At 41.8% G+C, this 20,470-nt stretch overlaps 1 protein-coding gene across 4 annotated transcripts in view; it reads left to right on the top strand.

Annotated features, from left to right (window-relative positions):
• The window catches only part of LOC115099862 (calcium-activated chloride channel regulator 2-like), a 69,139-nt gene extending 51,989 nt beyond the window's left edge, over window positions 1-17,150 (top strand). For 3 of the 4 annotated variants that reach the window (XM_029617762.1, XM_029617761.1, XM_029617763.1), the window contains 4 exons: window positions 1,215-1,485; window positions 4,075-4,245; window positions 7,818-8,054; window positions 12,057-13,121. In XM_029617762.1, coding sequence (XP_029473622.1) covers window positions 1,215-1,485; window positions 4,075-4,245; window positions 7,818-8,054; window positions 12,057-12,607 — 1,230 coding nt within the window. In that variant the 3' untranslated portion in view covers window positions 12,608-13,121. Of the gene's footprint in view, window positions 1-1,214; window positions 1,486-4,074; window positions 4,246-7,817; window positions 8,055-12,056; window positions 13,122-16,194 lie in introns of those variants that run through there. The other variant, XM_029617764.1, reaches the window with a different exon arrangement.
• Window positions 17,151-20,470: the final 3,320 nt, after the last annotated feature.

The following is a 20,470-nucleotide window of genomic DNA, read 5'->3' as shown; positions in this document are numbered from 1 at the left end:
TGCAGCCAGCAGGACTTTTTAAACTGGCTATATAATTGCCGATTTTCTGTCAGTTGCTATCCTCTGCAGCAGCAAAGCCTCCTCCCCTCCCACTCCAGGACCATCTTTCATCTTCACCTCCACACTGCTGTTGATACTGTTCATTTCCCGTAGACCTTTTCTTCCCTACAAAGCCCAGTCTCCTCTCCTGTGGGCCAATTCTAGGCCTGAAAGTATCAACAAGGACAGGTTAGGAAGGCCCGTGGGCCTGGAACTGCATTGGCTTGTTCCACTGCTAGACCCTGCTTTCTGCACAGAAACCAAGAGGGAATGGGGCCATGTACAGGTCATTGATGAGATCTTATCTACAATATTGTGTCCAATTCTGTAGGGTGTATCTCTAAATAGATATAGAAAAGGCGTAGATAGTTCAGAGAAAAGCTACCAAAATGGTGCCAGATCTATACCAAAAGGCCTATGAAATTAGACTTAAGGACCTAAATATGTAAATTCTAGAAGTGAGGAGAGACAGGGATACAATAGAGACTTAAAATGCATCAACAATACACAAGAAGCAACCTTTTCAGAGGAAATAATGCTCTAGAACAGTGGTTCCCAAACCTGTCCTGCAGAATCCCCAGCCAGTCAGGTCTTCAGGTACCTGCAGTGAATATGCATGAGATAAATGTGCGTGCACTGCCTCTATAGCATGCAAAATGTATCTTATGCATATTCATTGTGGATATCCTAAAAACCTGACTGGCTAGGGATCCCCCAGGACAGGCTTGGGAACTTCTGCTCTAAAGAACAAGAATATGAGGCTTCAAAAAAGAAGACTCAGAAGCAACATCAGGAAATATTTGTTCATGGAAAGGCCTCTCAGAGGAGGCGATACAGACAGAAACAGTGACAAAATTCAAAAAAGCCTGGAACAAGCACAGAGGATTTGTGGTTTTCTAGAAGTTGATTTTAGATTGTGTTTTGGTAATATTATGTTGTATGCAATACATTATGTTATTGTGTTTATCATATTATAATCCACATTGAACATTTTATTTTGGAGGTAGTGGAATATAGAATCTATAAGTAAGTAGCCAGTCATGGTCCATGGCACTGCACCAGAAATGGAATTGGACAGACTACATAGACCTTAAGGGCCTTATCTACCATCATATCCTATGTTTCTATGAAACAAACCAAGAATGTTTCTTTCACTACCTAAATGTGTTTTTCAGGCAGGAGACTGGACGTACCAGCTCATTAATACATTCAATTCCAGTCAGGCTTTGAGCCTGTCCGTGACCTCCCGAGCAGCAGATGATGATGTGCCTCCAGTGACCGTCCATGCCTATGTGAATAAAGAGAAAGTCGCTTTCCCTCATCCAGTAGTCGTGTATGCAGAAGTTCATCGAGGATTCTCCCCTGTTTTGGGGGCAAACGTGACAGCTGTCATTGAGCCAGAGACTGGAAACTCAATGACCTTGTCACTTGCCGATGATGGTGCAGGTATGCCACAATCTTGCAGGCCTCTTAAATATCTTTTGTATTATTTTTCTTCTCGGTTTTCCATGTTTTACACACTGAGCTCCTTTTTCAAATCGTGCATGCGTTTCATGGTAAAAAGCACACATTTCCAGACCTTCAAGAAAAACTGCCTAAATCAGCTGCTCAGGTTTCCAAGACCTTATATCTGCCATCTGGCTTAGGAGCATTCTTTTAAATGGAAGAGCCAAAATAAGGTGGTTTGTTTATTTTTTACATTATGCAATCGTTAAATAGGTTTCAATCAAAATGTATTTTATACTATACATTTGTAAATTTGAATTACTAGAGTTAGTAATTAATAAAAATATGATTGTTGGTTTAATAAATGCATAAATATTGTCATTTTAAGATAAATTCATTTACAGTACAGTAGCTCATTTGACTACATCTGAGTCAATATTCATTTTTATTTTTAAATGGTTTATAACTTTTCTTTAACAATACTGACTTCTGGACTGACCTTTGCCTGGACCTTAACTACTCATGTCTGCCACCTGCTACTGACCCTAGCCTGAACTCAGACCTTGTAGCTTGCTGCCTTCCCCAACCTAGCCTGGCCCCGGACGCTCTGTCTCTCCTTACCCTATGGGAAAATCACCTAAGCCCTGCCAGCTTCCGGAACCGAAGGGCTCAACCTGCGGGGAAAGGGGCCAGTAAAGATGAAGCTTCAGACCCAGTCCTGTCCCAAGGCATGCCCGCCAGCTGTCGGTGTGGGCCTAGGGGGTTTGCTCTCTAGGCTGTGTCAGCCACACCATAGCACTCAGGGTCCAGCTTCCTTACAAGACCAAAGGTTCATCAAGCCCAGTATCCTGTTTCCAACAGTGGCCAATCCAGGTTACAAAAGGTCAATAGATTCCAAGCTGCATATCCCAGGGATAATCAATGGATTTCCCCAAGTCTGCCTTAATAATGGTTTATGGACTTTTCCTCCAGGAACTTGTCCAAACCTTTTTTAAACCCAACTACACTAACCGCTTTCACCATGTCCTCTAGCAACAAATTCCAGAGCTTAATTATGCATTGAGTAAAAAAAATATTTTCTCCTACGTGTTTTAACTGTATTACTTAGCAGCTTCATTGCGTGTCCCCTAGTCTTTGTACTTTATGAAAGAGTAAACAACTTATTCATGTTACTGTTCTAATCCACTCTTGTACCTCTCATGATTCCAGCTAGAACTGCAGGCAAGAAGTAAAAAATACTTGCCCTTATTTTAATCAGCGTACTGTCTAATTTATCTATACTCAAAAGTCCTTACATAGGCAATCCCATCCGGAATCAATGGAGGACACTTTACATAAATACTGTAAATCCTGGTATGTCCTGTTATAATTAGGACATTAGAGATAATGCTATGTGTTAGTAAAGAAAAGCTCACACATATGCAGCGTAAACAACACATGAAATAAAATGTCTCAACCTCATTGCACTTTGTGCCTTGTCCTTATTACTTTATCATGCCAAGGAGAGAAAAAATTCTTCATAAACAATGCATGTCTGCTTTTCACTACTTTGAAGCTTTATTCTCCTCTTCACCTCTCTCTTATAGCCAAAACTGCACCATAAAGAGCAACCTGGCACAGGAAAGGTAAAGGAAGGAGGAAAGGGTGCTCATTTATCTCATATAATGCACACCTTTATCCTTCATCAGTAAACAGCCTGAAACACACAACACAGGAGAGGCACAAACTCCAGTATTCAAATACATAATCTCATACACAGACTTGCTAACTATGGACACCCAATCCAACCAGCTCAATTTCACAGCTAACTTACAGGGTTCAGCTGAACAATTGATTCATGATCTAATCTTTCTGTTTCCTCTTCTGCCTCTGGTAGATCCCATCCCATACCCTTCCTCCACAGACTATTCATTTGGACAAGGCAAATGGTGCCAGGCCCAAATGTTGTAGAGCATATAATAGATCACAAATATTTGTCAAACTTTGATGGGGGTCCAGGCACAAAGTCTGCAGTGTGTTCAAAACTTGTAAACCGTTATGATGGCGAAACCGAATGACGGTATATAAAACTCAATAAATAAATAAAAACAGTGAAAGTGGATTTTCAGGAGATTGAATGTGGGCTCAGTGACTGACCTGGTGGATCTTTTCTCCATTATAATGATATTTTGAGCTGGCAGATGGATGCAAGAATGGTGTTAGCAGGCAAGACAAAAGTGCATGCTTATTATCACCTACAAACACACAAGCAGGCTGATGCAGAAAGGTGCGAACAGGGCTGGAGAAAAAAAAAAAAGTCAGGAACACTCTGGGTAAGTGCTGGCAGCCACTGCCACTTAGCCAGATAAATACTGATGTATCCGGTTATCTGGCACCGGGAAGCAGCTGCCAGATAGCTGGTAAGTCAGTGCTTACCCGGCTACCTGGCACAGTTTGCCGCTACTTAGCTAGATAAGTACTTTATTTGGCTAAGTAGTGGACACCCACGCCAGATAGCCAGATAAGTACTGACTTCCATTTACATGTATCATGGGTTAAAATATTGTACATTTTTTATGCCATTATTAATCTTAACATTTTCCTACCCAGGTGCTGATGTTGTCAAGAATGATGGTATATATTCAAAGTACTTGTTTTCTTTCACTGAGAACGGCAGACACAATGTGAAAGTTTATGTTCAAGGGAAAAATAAAACCATCATCCTAGGTCCAATAAGGAGCTGGAATCATGCCATGTATGTACCAGGTTATATTGATAATGGTAAGTAGCATTTCACGCAGATATTGTTTTACATACTGAGAGGACTATTTATGATACTTAGCTACCAAGCATGTACATGGAAAGACTACAGAAAACATTCTTATCGGGGGTCATTTTTAAACAGCCCACCTAAATTAGGTGGCAGAATTCTGTATAAGTTTCATCAATTTCCATAGTTCACATAACTCTGCTTTGAATATTATCCCACCAAATTTACCCACATGCAATTTCACCTGCTATTATGTGTGTGGAACATTTTCAAGAAAACTTTACATGTACGCTTTTGAAAATCCAAAAGTAGTCACATAAGTCTTATGTAAGTCTGAATCCCTCCCCGGGAACACCACTGTTCAGTCTGGATAAACTAACACATGAACAAGATATAGATGCATAAGTTTACCCGCATATCAGGCAGACACCACACGAGATTCCCCCCCTTCTTCCAACTTTTAACCATTACATAAATTCCAAACCTTATGGGCTCGGGTTTACCGCCACTGCGACAACTTTTCGTATACTAACGAACAATCCCCATTATGCTGCCCACTATCGGGTGGGAGGGAGGGAAAGCCTCTGCCCGCTGCCTCAGCCGTTCTTCTCAGACTGAGGCGCGAAACCGCTTCCCCTTTATATCCTCCCCTTTCCACCAATCCCTGCCTCCCCATTCAAAATGCACCTCTTCTATTGGCTAACTTCTCCCTTCCCCCCCTTTTATCCTTTCGTCGACCTTTTCGTCTCATCTTTTTAACCCCTACCGCTCACTTTACTTCAGTTACCAGCGCGGAGCGAGACAAGCTCGCTCCGCTTCATCTATGTTTCAAAACATAAATCCTTTTGCTGGTTGACTTGGTTCAGGCTAATTATCTTGCAATCCGTACAGAAAATAAAGTCTATAAGAACATAAGAAATTGCCGTACTGGGTTAGACCCAAGGGTCCATCAAGCCCAGCATCCTGTTTCCAACAGAGGCCAAACCAGGCTACAAGTACCTGCAAGTACCCAAACACTAAGTAGATCCCATGCTACTGATGCCAGTAATAGCAGTGGCTATTCTGTAAGACAACTTGATTAATAGCAGTTAAAGGACTTCTCCTCCATGAACTTATCCAAACCTTTTTTAAAACCAGCTACACTAACTGCACTAACATCATCTTCTAGCAACAAATTCCAGAGTTTAATTGTGCGTTGAGTGAAAAAGAATTTTCTCCGATTAGTTTTAAATGTGCTACCTGCTAACTTCATGGAGTGCCCCCTAGTCCTTCTATTATCTGAAAGAGTAAATAAACCAATTCACATTTACCCATTCAAGTCTTCTCATGATTTTGTAGACCTCTATCATATCCCCCCTCAGCCGTCTCTTCTCCAAGCTGAACAGCCCTAACATCTTTAGCCTTTCCTCATAGGGGAGCTGTTCCATCCCCTTTATCATTTTGGTTGCCCTTCTCTGTACCTTCTCCATGGCAACTATATCTTGTTTGAGATGCAGTGACCAGAACTGTACACAATATTCAAGGTGCGGTCTCAGCATGGAGCGATACAGAGGCATTATGACATTTTCCATTTTTATACACCATTCCCTTCCTAAATCCCAAAACACTCATAGACACAGTCAGTGGAAAAATCATAGAAATCCTCTGCTTTCTGGGATCTTGTTTCCTAGGCTTTTCCAAGGCCTACTCCTGTGGGCGGTGGGTTCCCCTCAGACTTCCTTTCTAACAGTGGCTGTTTCCTAGATCCAGATTCCTCTAGTCCATCAGTAGTGCACCTGTAAATCACTCTTGCACTAGTAATGATAAGTTCCTGCAGACGTCTCTCACACAGCAGCTCTGAAGCAAGGTTTCAGTACCAACAGTCCTCCATTTTACGCCAGTGAGAACTCCACGTCTCAGAATTTAGATAAAGAGGGAATCTCTCACAGGAGATCTCCTTCTGTCTCCTCTCATGATCCTCCTTGGATCCCAAGAAAATCTCTCAAGTCCCTACAGCCCTGGAACACCACTCTTGGATCCCAGCCCCCCCTCTCGGGACAGGAGATGGAGGAAAAGAGAACACAAACCAAAATGAGTTTTGTTAAATATGCACTCTTTGCAAAACAGCTCCCACGGGGGATGTCAGGGAACATTATAGACGCCTCCTGTCTCTGACATCACCCATTCAGTATCTGTGAAATCTCTGATTCATATAGTAAGAAACATTTTGTGACCCCCTTCCAAAGGTTATTCATGAGACCTGTTTAAATAGACAGTTATACTTGAACAAAGTCTTTCTTGAGTTAACCATCATAGTTGTACTTGTGTTTATTTCTATTTTAAATGCTAGCACAGTACATTTCTAAAATAAGTGCTTATGTAGTGGGACCCCCCAGTTTGCTGATATGCTAAATCCAAGGGGCTACATGGTTCTCAGGGCTTTCTCATCTTTCCTGGAAAATTCACTCTCAGATTTCTCTACTTTAGCTCCTGGGATGCTGGGTTTATCCAGTAGGGGAGAGGTTTATACCTCTGGTGCAGTGGTGGGCAGCATAACTGAGTCTAACTTCACATACTCTTTAGATGAGAAAATATTCACAGTGGCCGGTAGTGCATAGGTCAAAGGCACCATTAAATGAAGCACAGAGTCCAGTGGGTGGTGTTCAACTGAAAAATCTTTAATTCAAAAAGGATAATCCACAAAAGTATTGCAAAAATCTTGATCAGCAAAGCAATGGTTTCTTTGTCCATGGTTAGCCACTCTCCTTCCTCTAACTGATCCAGCCTCCACTGTTTCCACTGTCCCTGCCCCACAAGGGGGAAACAAAACTTCAGATCTTACAAAACTAGTTGTATCAAAATTATTTCTTCAAACAGTCCTTTCCAAAATCAGCAATCTTACCCACTGTCAGTAGAAACAGCCAATGTCCACAGTAAAGGGACACTGACCTTACTGAAAAAAACGAATGTCCTAAAAATGTATCTTAAATTTATCCCCCAAAATTCTCACCCTTTGCTGTTTACTGGGAGCAAAGGTGAAAATCAGAAACCCAGCTCTTCAAGACCAGGATTCACCTGTCCTTCTGGATCTGGATATCAGGGCCTCAATAGTAAAAATCCAACAGTAAAATGCCAAACTTCTGGGTCAGTCCACTGTGAAGCAGCAAAGATTCCTCCATGGTTAGTCCTCAGACCATACCAACTCTCTTCTTGATCAGTCCACCTTGGCAGCAGAAAGACGTTCACACCTCTGGATCAATCTGCTGTGGAGCAGAAAGACCCTTTGCACATGCTCCAAGGGCAACTTATATCCCTGAGACATATCCCACAAAAAGCTGGGGAAAAAGCAAGAAGAGGACCCAATAAATGCAAAACCAATATGCTGGAAAACAGGGGCTACACTTATTTTCAAGAAGATTTATCCCATCCCACATTTCACAGCAAAATTCTATTGATACTAGGGCCTTTAGTAGTTAGATTGTCTCAAACTGATTGAGAGAGAGACAGCGAGAAGCTTTCTGTGCAATGATAACTTGAGATCAATAGATGAGGGATGTTTCGTATGTGGGTCCAGACCTTTGATTAATTTTGGTTCGTTCTTCAGGTACAATACAGATGAACCCACCGAAGCCATTAATCGATGATGATGAAGGTCAAGTTAACATAGGAGGCTTTAGCAGAACAACCACAGCTGGCACTTTCATAGTAACTGAAGTTCCACCAGGGTCCCCGATTGATGTGTTCCCTCCCTGTAAGATTATTGATCTTGATGTCAGGATAGAAGATGATAATTTTCATTTGTCATGGACGGCACCAGGGGACAATTATGACCAGGGAAATGGTAAGTTTGGTTGGAGCAAGCTATAATTTATTTAAAAAGTGGCCTTATTAATTTTCTAAATTTGTGCATTTATATACCACCTTTCTCCAAAGCACTTTATAAAACAAAACAGCAGTGTAAGATAGCACAAACGGTCTGAGGCTTTTAAGTGCAATCAAAATACACCAACATTCTTTGGTTGTGGCATCACACAGACGTAGGGCAGTTATCTTGAAGGGACTGCCTTTCCCTTATACTCATGGTAGGACAGCTTATGTTACAGGAGCTGTCTTCTCCTGGAGTCCCTGGGGCCTCTCTGTTTCCACTTGGACTCAAATTTTTATCCTATTTCTTAGAGGATTTCCCCTGGGAGCTGACTTCCTTTTTGAACTCTTAAAGTAGACCAGCCTGAATGCCTGGTCCGACCCTGTTAAGGAGGGCCTAGCCTGCACTCTTTCACAAGCAATTGAATACAAAGATGTAAATTGAGTTCAGAGAAAGGAATGCAGTGGAAGGTAAGGGAGAGAACTACAAACTACCATTTGGCAAAGAGAAAAGGGAAAGTTAAAAACAGAGAAAAACATTAATAAATAATTTTAAAGCAAGTGGGGGGATAGGAAATAGGCACATATCAGAGGTTGAGACTGTCCCATATATGTGGAGAAATGAGTCAGTTAGTTGAAATACAGTTATGTGGAGTTATAGACAATGCAAAATGTCAGAACACAGAAAGTATGTAGAGGTGTGAATAGAAATCATAAACAGGGTGAGTTTATGAATGCAAAGCAAGGTCAAGACTAGAAATTATGACTTGGCTCTGAGTTTTATGACATGCCAATTTAGCTAAATAAGCAATGGGAGAATGTGGGCAAACTCTGGAGACTGTTAAATCCAATAAGCTGCTGAATGGGCTGGAGAGGACAAAGTGCAGGCAGGGAGATAGAGGAGGAAGGAATTTCAGACACTTAATGAAGAGGTCACTAAAGAACGGATAAGGTTGAAGAGAGAGAAAGAAAAGGATTTATTTGAACCACATTAATATCAAATGGTGTGATTTTACAACTTAATATATGTGGAATTTGAAGAACTAGGGTAAAACAAAAAGCAGCAAGATTCTTAGCAACCGAAGAAGTAAATGGCATATGAGCCAAAGACGACACAACACAGGATGAGGAAGAAGGAGAAATGCAAGAAACTCAGTCATTTATGTATCATGTTTGAGGTTGTGACAGAAGCAAAACCGATTCGTAGGAAACAATTGACGGGTTAAATGCAGGAAAGAAACAGCTTGGCATTTATCAGTGTAAAAGTGGCAGGGCAATCCAGATCTAGAGATTATGAGGCCTAGAGGAAAGGAGCAGAAGTCCAAGGATGTATCACCGAGGCACGTGTCCAACAGGGAAAGCAGGCTGGGTAATTTGTAGCCCCAGGACATCTGTAAAAAGTGTCTGAATAGGTAGGAGGAGAACTTGGAGAGAACAACTCCTAAAAATGCCAAATGACAGCTGTATGAAAAAATGAAAGTGGTAGACAAGCACAGAATACAGGAGAGATCGGCAGATAGAAATGAACACTTTGGAGGCAGAGAGAAATGGGCTTCTACAGAATGATGCTATTGGAAACCAGACTGAAAAGGATTCAGACGCTGGTCAGGTATAAGAAAGATGACAGTTAACAATGTTCAAGAGAAGCAAGCAAATACCATGGGGCCTATGCACTAAAACGAAAGCTCAAATAGCTTTAGCTTGCATCTCCTTAAAAATGTAACATGAACACTTAAATCCCACAATGCAGGATGCACTGATTTTTTTTTTGGTGTGCCCGCTAAAAAGCAGTCTTTTCAGTAGGCATGCAGAAAAAACATGCACGCAAAGCTTACAAGTGCAGTGTGTGTACATTGTATATTGAAATCCCCTGTGCTAACCGACACAAAGTGAAAGAACTAGTTAACATAGGAGCTGTAATCTTTCCAAACCTGCCCCTCTCCACCATTAAGACCACCCTGATACCTGATGCAGATCCTGAACTTTTCAGTCAGTGCAGAGCTTTGCTGCTCCCTGCCAAAGTTCTGGAACCCTCAACATCAAGATCTGCCCCTATCAAAGCAGCTAGCCCTCGACACCTCTTCTACCTCTCTGGACTGAATTCTACCCCTCTCCTATCAGTCTGGAAGGCCCCAGTCTTCGCCAGCAAGAGGGATGTGAAAACCCATCTACCAGTACTGCTGCACACTAACTAGCAGCTCTTCACCACTCAGAGTGCAATAGTGCCAGCAGAAGGGCTAGTCCCTACTGGTGAAAATCAAGACCCTCTGGAATGGTAATGATTTATTTTAGATGGGTAGGACATGGATCAGAAATTGTGCTGCTTTGGATGGGTGCCTCTTAGTGTTAGGGGATTCAGAACTTTAGGGAAGGGTAGGTCGAGGTCTGCATTGTTGGTTGAAATGCCCCATGCTAACTAGCCCTTTAAATTTGGGATAATTAGCATGAGGGATTTCAAGCTAACACATTGTCTGTTCCAGGTGTTAACTTTTAGGCTTCGAGGACTAATGGTAAATAGTAGGTAGAAGAGAATCTACCACACTGTTACCATGGGCCCAGTAATGTCTAATTTGCATATGACATTCCTTTATTTAAATGCAGGTATTTGCTAACATGTTGTGATGCCTAGTCAGGGTGCACAATAAACCATTAGTGCATTACCTTAGTGTTCATGCTAAACTATAGTGCTGGGGTGGCCAACTCCAGTCCTCCAGAGCCACAAACAATGAATATGTATGCAAATCTCTCTCATGCATTTTCATTGGGGATATCCTGAAAACCAGGCCTGTTTGTGGTGCATGAGGACTGGAGTTGGCCACCCCTGTCATAGTGCATAGGTTCCTATATATTGATTAAATGGAAGAGATAGAATGCCATTACTAAATAGATGCATTTTTACATATTTGTTTCCATCTGTTTGCTCACGTGACACAAGTGAGGAAGTAATAGGTAATAAAACAATTATATAAAACAGAACACTCTAATAATAACACATTTTCCTAAAACCAGTTGACATCTATAGAATATTGTTTCCACCTGCCATACAGCCAGTATTATATAGAGAGATGTACAAACCAATAAAGGTGTTAAAGCATCAGTTCTGTCTCGGGGAAACCCACAAACAGGTGTAGTGTTCCAAGGTAACCGAAATATGCAGCGTAACCTAGTTTTTAATCTAAACGTGTGCCATATATATATATCTCATGAGTATTCCTTGTGGATAGCCTGAAAATCTGACCAGTTTTCAGTCTTCCAAACCAAAGTTGGCCATATCTAATCTAGATTGTTCTAAATATCAAGTATTGTTTCTTGTGCTAGTATATTTAATTTCTTTTATTTTTATTCTCTTTTTGGAGTGAATGATATGCACTGTCTATTATAGCCTGTCCCCTTAGTTTTATAAGTCACCTTTTCTGACTCCACTCTTGAGATGCTGGTAATGAGGGTGATTTCGAAAGCCCTTGACCCCGTGTACATGGTTGCTTGCTGAGTAGGATGGCTATTAGAAAATTGCCCACCTTGTATGTGAGTAAACGTGTGCATCTTGCTCCACAACACATGCACTTTTACCCACCTCTTTCTGGCAGTATTCCTGGGGTGGAGTGGACCGGAGAAGGCAACAAGCATAGTTTTGCATTTTCTAAATTACCAGTGTTTGGTTTTTTTTGCTGGAAAAAGTATCCACAAAAAAAAAAGGAGTTGCAAATGTCTGCAAGCACTTTCTTCTTGGCAATTTTTAAAAGGGAAAATATGTGCATTTGTCTTTGAGAACTGGTGCAAAATCCTCAGATAAAGTGCCTGCACAGTTTTGAAACTTGCTCCAATACGTTGTACATTACTGTATAGATGAACTAATCAGAATGAAAACAGGGAATCATAATTATTTAGTTTGCTTTGCCAGCAAATGGTAATTTCAAAATTTTTTGCAACTACTGTATTAACTCTTTATAAAATCTATGCAAACATTTTATATTCGCAGCTGCAAGCTATGAGATCAGGAGGAGCATGAATCCCTTGATGTTAAGAGACAGCTTTGAAAATGCCATCTTGGTTAATACTTCCCATCTCACCCCTCGGCCTACTGGCTTCAAGGAAACCTTCTCACTTCTGCCTCAGGATTTAGCATTCGGAAATGGCACTGTGCTCTATTTTGCCATTCGTGCCATGGACAAAGCTTCACTCTGGTCGGATGTATCTAACATAGCACAGGGAACCATATTTGCTCAAACAAGAGATACATATTCATCTTCTATTGCTAACACTACAACGTCCAATGTTTTAACAATGCTTTTGATAGCTATTGGGACAGTAGCGAGCATTTGTCTTGTTCTGGGTGCAACAGTCTGCGTGTTACAGAAAACTATTTTTTGGCGCTTTCCTGATCCAATGCCACAGAAGAACCCTTATGCAGAAGATGAAAGGGAGTCTGTTTACCTGACCCAACATTCAACATTATCCATGCTAGTGTTGTCTGACTCGGATCATTCAAGAGCTTCCACATCATTTAAGGAAGAAGAAGATGAAGTATAAAGGCAAGAAGGAGGAGGAAATGGTAGGGAACTGAAATGAAAGCAATACTGAATTTCAGAAGAGGCAGGACCCAGGATCTGGACTAGTTAACAACAACTATAACTTTTGTTAAAACTGCTCCTCGCTCTCCTTCAGCACGCAGAGCAGTATCCGGCAGTGCTGTACACCTACAATGCAGATTTTTCAACTGCCTACATTTAAGATGGAAATGAAAAGAGCTTTTCATATGTTGTACACAGATTTTAAAAATACTTTGTCACATTAAAACCAAGAGGCTGATGAACTAAGCTGAGAATGTTTTTTGTAGACAGGGGCCTGCACAGGTAAAAATGGGCAAAACATCCCAAAATGTGCAGAAATGTCAGCACTTCAGAGTTTTATGCATTTTTACATTTGTAAGGCCTGTTTGCGAAAACATTTGCAATTTATCCCCCTCACACATAGGGGTAGATTTTACAAATTTACGCACACACGTACTTTTGTTCGCGCATCAGGCGCGGGATTTTAATAGATACACGCGTAGCCTTCCCCCGCACCTATCCCTTACTAACCCGCCCCCCGGCCCTAACTAATTCCCCCCCTACCTTTATTGCGAAAGTTACGCCTGCCAGGCCGGCTGCCGGTGCACCATGGTCCGGTCTGGGGGCTGATCCGGAGGCCGCGGCCATGCCCCTGGAACGCCCCCGATGATGCGCTGGCCGCGACATGCCCCCCTGACACGCCCTCGATGACTCGCCGGCCACGACACGCCCCGCCCTGACATGCCACCGACATGGTCCCCCAGGAAAGCCCCGGGACTTACGCCCGTCCCGGGGCACGCAGGGGGGTTTGGGGTAGGTTTTTGGGGGTTACCTGCGTAACCTACGCTTGTAACCCTTTGAAAATCCACCCCATAATAAACATACATATAGGGGTAGATTTTACAAATTTACGCACACGCGTACGTTTGTTCACGCACCAGGCGCAAACAAGAGTAGGTGGGATTTTAATAGATACGTGTGTAGCCGCGCGTATCTGTTAAAATCCGGGATCGGCGCGCACAAGGCTGCCCAAAATTGGCAGCCTGCGCGCGCCGAGCTGCGCAGCCTACCTCCGTTCTCTCCGAGGCCGCTCCGAAATTGGAGCGGCCTCGGAGGGAACTTTTCTTCCACCCCCCGCACCTTCCCCTCCCTTCCCCTAACTAACCCGCCCCCGGCTCTAACTAATTCCCCCCCCTACCTTTATCGCGAAAGTAGATAAAGTACTTAACTTTATCTAGTTAGCCGAGTGCATTCAGTGGAGATTTGTCCTGGATAACTCTGTTGCTCATTGGCTTACTGAATAGTGACTCATGTTCTTCTAGGTACACATAGAGAAGGTAAAGTTCAAAGAAGTTACACGTAACATAAATGTAACATGTAAATGTAACATACTATCTTAGCAATTTTCAAAAGCCCATTTACGCACTTAGGGGCCGATGCAATAAAAAGCGTGGAAAGCGGGCGCTGGAAAGTCAGCGCCCGCAAGGGGGGGGGGGGCGCCATGCTAAATTGTAATTAGGGGCTCACGTTAGCAAGGAAGCGCTAGGATCGCTTGCGTGACCTTAGCGCCTCCTTGCTAATGCGACCCCGCAGTTACCGGCGTTCTGCCGGTTGTGAACACAGACGCCGAGAATATCAGCGTCGGTCTTCAATGCGGCCATCTGAGTTTTGTTTTTTTTTACTTTTAAAAAGAAGTACAAAAAAGCAGTTTTTTCTGCTTTTCTGTACTTCTTTTCAATGCGCTCAGCTATTAACACTGAGTGATAAATGTTCGTCTGAGACGCTCATTTATTTTTTTGCATTGAAGTGAATGAGTAATAGCCTCATTCACATGCATTTGCATGTGATGAGCGCTATCCCATTCACTCCGTGTCAGATGCTGAGCGCACTGTATTGCATCAGCCCCTTAAAGTGCACTTAATGTAGTTAAAACCTATTGACGGTTCAATGGCATTTATTGTAGCAATTTTTAACAGCCCATTTATATGTGTAAAGTGCATTTTACACATTTAAAACCCAGTTTTAAGCATGTAAATGCTTTTGAAAATTATCCCATACTTGTTTTTGGTTTTGTTTTGTAAAGTATAATGTACTTGGGAATGTGTAACTCTCCTAAACATAAAAATGTATTTCTGGCCAGAAAATGTGTACAATCTCACTTAATATCCTGTGTGCGCACAAACTCACTTTTCTAATGCTAGTGTGCATAGGGCACACCTAGGTAAGTTATCTTGTCAACCACATCCATTACTCTGAGCAAACATCTCCTCCTATTCTTAATGAAGCTCATTTTCAGCAGTCCATCTAGATGGCAGCATGCTGTAGCATCCAGAGCTTAGGTCTGCACTACAAAGCAGATGCAGACTTTATCCCAAATTTTCAAAGTTAACATATGCATAAGTTCAGGTTAGCAAGTGTGGGAGCAGTAAAGAATGCACAAAAATGGAGTCCCTACCCCAATGCCCACCGCCCTCTCCAGAATGCCTTTTTCAAGGATGCATAAAACTGCATGTGAAATTGCTTCTGCGTGTACTTTTATGCATACAACACCCCAAGCAATTTTCCAAAGCTGTTCTATGTTTATTTACAAGTTATTTTATACAACTTTTCAAGCCAAAATGGACTGCCCAAAGCAATACAATTAATAACAATGTGAACAGTAAAAATAATAAACAAGAAAACAAATGATCTACATCACAAATTAAAATTCTTTTGAAAATCAGGCCTGGATAAATCAATAAAAGACCCTTAATTTTTTCAAACATAGTCCCTTCCTCAACTCTGTGTGCCTCGTTCACTGGTTACCAAAAATATTTATTTATATTTTGCTCACACCTTTTCACTAGTAGCTCAAAGTGAGTTACATTCAGGTATAGTAAGCATTTCCGCTTGTGATCTAAGCAATTTAGGGTGAAGCAACTTGCCCAAGGTCACAAGGAGAGTCAACAGGATTTGAATCCTGGCTTCCAGCCCATTGCTCTAACCTGTAGGCTACTCTTCCACACCAAAAACTCTAACTAATATGAAAGAACTCATACAATATGTATTACTCTAGTTTCTAATTTATTTTTACTCACAATTTATTCAGCTTTTCAGGTATTTTACACTAAACAGTCATATGTTTGTTAAGCCTGCCAATTTCTGTCCCCATTCTATCTTTCTCTTTTAAAGTCTCTTTAAAACATATTTCTATGATAAAACCAGCTAACATCCCTGCAGGCCCCTATGAATTGCCCTTCTGCCCAGGCCCAGCACTGCTCCCCTCCCCCCCTTGTAGCCCCATGAGCAGCATAGCCTGCCTTCCTCCCAGATCTATCTTCTTCAGCACAGCCACCTATGGAAAATCCCTGAGGCTCCTACTTATTTATTTATTCCACCTCCAAACCCAGCAGAGCCTGCCTTTTCACCTGTAGGAGAAATGCATCATGAACTTGAGGCCTGCTTCTACGCAGGCCTAAGAAACACAAACATGGAGTCAGTCTACAGCTGCGTGATGATTTTGGCAATTATATATGAGGCTGTGATTGATACAGAGGAGAAAAGACTTTGATTTTCTCTCCATTTCAGAAAGTTGTCATCACCTCCCAAATGAGAGGAGAACCTTGGACACCAGAACCATGAAACATGTCCTTGGTAAAACTATGAAATGGGTATTGTTCTAGCACCTGTTTTGCTAATGGACTATCTGAACTTCATTAACCATCAGGGAATATTCCTATGCATCGAGACTCAGACAACATCATTTGCATCCCACCAATCCTGTGTCTATAGGAGGTGGCAACATCCAATCCAGATCAATGTTGGAGCTTATGGAACTGAATATTCAATAAGGTTTGACTCATAGAAAAAGGACTCTGAGTTACCCAGATGACAGACATTATATGATTGGACATTATCTGGTCAGAGATTATCTGAAATAGCCTTTGATAAGGGCTTTTCCTTATGGCTTTCCCCACAGATTCCTCAGAGAGAGATTTGCAAACAGAACTTTGATTGCTGCAGTGAACCTGCAAGCTATGACTGGGTTTCATATTCAGTATAGTTTCTTCTGTAACATGGAAGCAACTGTTGTATGAACTATTCCCTTGAAAGATGTAGCAAGCTAGTAAATCTTACCCTATTTTGCTGTAATATATCTCACAGAGATGTCTGTGAAACGTTTTTGATTCTATCTGTCATTTGCCTGCATGGGGAGTTACTGGATTACCCCATGGTGTGTTGAGACACTTTCTTGACTTTGGCATAAGTGTAGCCTGGACTGGATGAGGGTGAGAACACTGGTTTAATTACCTTTCAGCTGGGTTATGTAGATTAGCATTGTGTAAATACTAAGTGCAAACTTGGACTTAGAGATAATTCTTATAAGTTCTGTTTATTAGGGATGTGAATTGTTTTTCAACGATTTAGATTATCGTCCCAATAAGTTTTAAATTGTCATTAATCAGTAAAAAGTGCGATACAATAGAAATTCCCCCGATTTATCGTGAAAAATGGTTTGGTTTTTTTTTGTGCGCACTAACGGGAAGTTAGTGCGCACAGAAAATGATACAATTTGACACTTTTCAGGTCAGTTAAGGTCAGTTTAGAAATGAATATGTATTCCTATTGGCTGCCCTCTTATTTATTGATGTTACCAAGGTTCCCACTGACGTGATGATTTAATATATGGGGGATGGGAAATGGAAATGGTTGGTAGCTTGACAAAAAATGTAATGAGATCAGTCAATGTGACTAGAACTTGTGCACTATCCCTGATACTGGGAGTGTTATGATCTTCCTGCATGCAGTGCCCTATCCCTGATACCGGGAGTGTTGTGATCTTCCTGCACACAGTGCTCTATCCCGGTTACCGGGGGTGTTGTGATCTTCCTGCACACAGTGCTCTATCCCGGTTACCAGGGGTGTTGTGATCTTCCTGCACACAGTGCCCTATCCCGGTTACCGGGGGTGTTATGATCTTCCTGCATGCAGTGCCCTATCCCTGATACCGGGCGTGTTGTGATCTTCCTGCACGCAGTGCCCTATCCCTGATACCGGGATGTGTGCAGGAAGATCACAACACCCTCGGTATCAGGGATAGGGTACTGCGTACAGGAAGATCACAACACTCCCAGTATCAGGGATAGGGCACTGCATGCAGGAAGATCACAACACCCCCGGTAACAGGGATAGGGCACAAGTTCTAGTCACATTGACTGATCACATTACTTTTTTTGTCAAGCTACCAACTGTTTCCATTTCCCATCCCCCATATATTAAACCATCACGTCAGTGGGAACCTTGGTAACATCAATAAATAAGAGGGCAGCCAATAGGAATACATATTCATTCCTAAACTGACCTTAACTGACCTGAAAAGTGAAAATTGTTTCATTTTCTGTTAGAGTGCACTAATCGGAAAAACCGAATTTTTAATAAAAAATCGTGCCAAACATAATTTTCTTCTCCTGCCAGACGAATTCGATCGTTAAGACGATCGGGCACACGATTTACATCCCTACTGTTTATATTCCATGACAGTGATTTGCACTGTAAAACTAACAACTAAATTGAAAACAAAAGAAAGAAATGTGTACCATTTTAAATTGTTTTACTTAGGCTAATAAAATTAACTTACTATCTCACAAAATTGCTTCCTAAAACTAAAGAATTTGTATCCTAAGTTTACCAGATTAAATTGTTAACTAAATGTCAGATATCCACCAGATACTCTTACACCCCTCCATCCCCAGTGCAGCCTGTCCCTGCCTCTACAGCCCCAGCACAGCCTGCCCTGACGCCCCAGCAGCCCCAGCACAGCCAGCCCCCATTTAGGCCAATCCTTTCTCTCCTAACTCCAGCAGAGACTGTCTTCCCCAGGCTCAGCCCCCCCCCCTCCCCCCAGCCTGAATCCCAGCCACTCTCGCCTCTAGATAGTGAACTCATTCTCTGAGGGCTAGGAGCTCTTTGCACTGAGTGCACACATACAACCCCTCACCAACTGGTAGATAATCATACATATGTGGCACTAAGAGCAAAAGACTGGATAGCCCCCTTTCACTGCTGGACTGTTGTTTTGCTTCTTAAGTTTGTTCAGTTGCTAGCAATGTAAAATTTCTAAGGAAGTAGGGATATTCATATCTAAAGTATTTTTAATGTATTGGTTTATTATACATTTGTCTGTCAGTGATCTTCCAGGGACTACAATTAATGTACTTAAAACTACCCAGCTGCACACCACTTTGACCCTTGTTTTGAACTAATTCCCTGTTATAAGATGTGGTATTTTGTCTTGTACCTTCTGATCCTCTGCTACTAGAAAAAAAAAAGGGGGGATGTGGAAGCTGGGCTATGGGAGAAGACGCCTAGAGTCCTCTACTGCTAGGAAGGATGCAAGAGCTGTGAAAGGTCAAACCTAGATGGCTCACAGTGTCCTCTGCTGGGGCAAGTATTCAAATGAGCCTTCCAATTCTTTGCAGCTGAAAATAAGGTGGGCCATGAAAACTGTACCCTAGAAGACTTGCAGTATCCACTGGGACAAGTATGTAAATGAGCCTTCCAGTTCCTTGGTGATGGAAAGCATGTGAGGGCTGTGAAAGCTGAAACCTAGATGGTTGCCAGGGTCTTCTGGAGTCCTCTGCTGGGAAAATTATGCAAATGAGCCTTCCAATTCTCTGTCACTGAAAACAATGTGGGGGCTATAAACAGAGGTGTCAGTTCTGTGGGTGTTTCAGCTTTACCAATATTCAGCAAACTCCTTCATTGTGACCAGGAAGAGATCATTTGTATTGAATTTAGCACACCTACTCATTTTGAAAAGTTGACTCCTTTGGCTATAAACACTATAACCTAGATGGCTCACATGTCCTCTAGCATCCTCTACTGGGGCTGCTGGAAAAAGTATATAAATAAGCCTTCAAGTCCTTTGCTGTTAGAAAAAGTGCTGGGACTATGAAAATATGAAATCTAGATGATTCTCAGTGCCCTCCAGAGTCTTCTGCTAGGAAAAAAAATGTAAATAATGTAAATAATCCTCCCAGTACTCTGCCATGGAAAACAGTGTAGGGGGTTCTGAAAGCAGTCACCTAGAAGGCATGCAGCGTCCTCTGCTGGAGCTGCTGGAAAAAGGATACAAATGAGTCTTCTAGTTTTCAGCTGCTGGAAACAGTATGAGGGATGTGGAAGTCGAAGGCCAGACAGCTCATATTGTTGTCTGGAATCCTCTGCTGGGGCTGCTGGGAAAAGTATGCAGCTGAGCCTTCTGGTCCTCTGCTCATTTTACATATATAGTATATTTCTGGTTCAAATCTCTATTAAGAGAATAGGCTTACCGTGATTCCTCGGTTTCTCAGTTCTTGTCACAGAGATCCAGAGCTTTGCAGCTGTTCTTAGGCTGAGCACGCCAGTATTGCCTCCACATTTCATATGTTTTTAAAACTAACTTACTTCAAGTAAATAGTTTCCCAGTATAAGATCTGATATCCTTAGTTTCATTTCTCTTCTTAAACTCTCATCTCTTCAGTCACTTCTATTTTTCTGCAGCAGTTTTTCTAATTAAAGTACTTTGAAACTGCTCAAAAATTATTTTTATGGTACCTATTATCTCTTACCTGTTGAGGTGCCTATTCTTTCAAGAAAGACATTAAACTCAATTATACATTCAAAGTGTATTATTCTCAGTAATATTCTCTCACACAAACATTCTGCTTATAAAACAAATTTCAGGACCTTGGACAGCTCTCTACCTCAGGCCTTTCAATATTCACAGAAAACCTGTCTTCAAATTGGACAATATATTAGGTCAAAAAGAAAGCAGACCTAGGAATAAAACCAAAAGAAAAAGTAACTGTAACCAAGAAACAGA

The sequence above is a fragment of the Rhinatrema bivittatum genome, chromosome 10, assembly GCF_901001135.1.
Source record: "Rhinatrema bivittatum chromosome 10, aRhiBiv1.1, whole genome shotgun sequence".
NCBI classification, from domain to species: Eukaryota; Metazoa; Chordata; class Amphibia; order Gymnophiona; family Rhinatrematidae; genus Rhinatrema; species Rhinatrema bivittatum.
The sequence above is the reverse complement of the archived record's forward strand: the minus strand, read 5'-3'. Positions and strand labels throughout refer to the sequence as shown.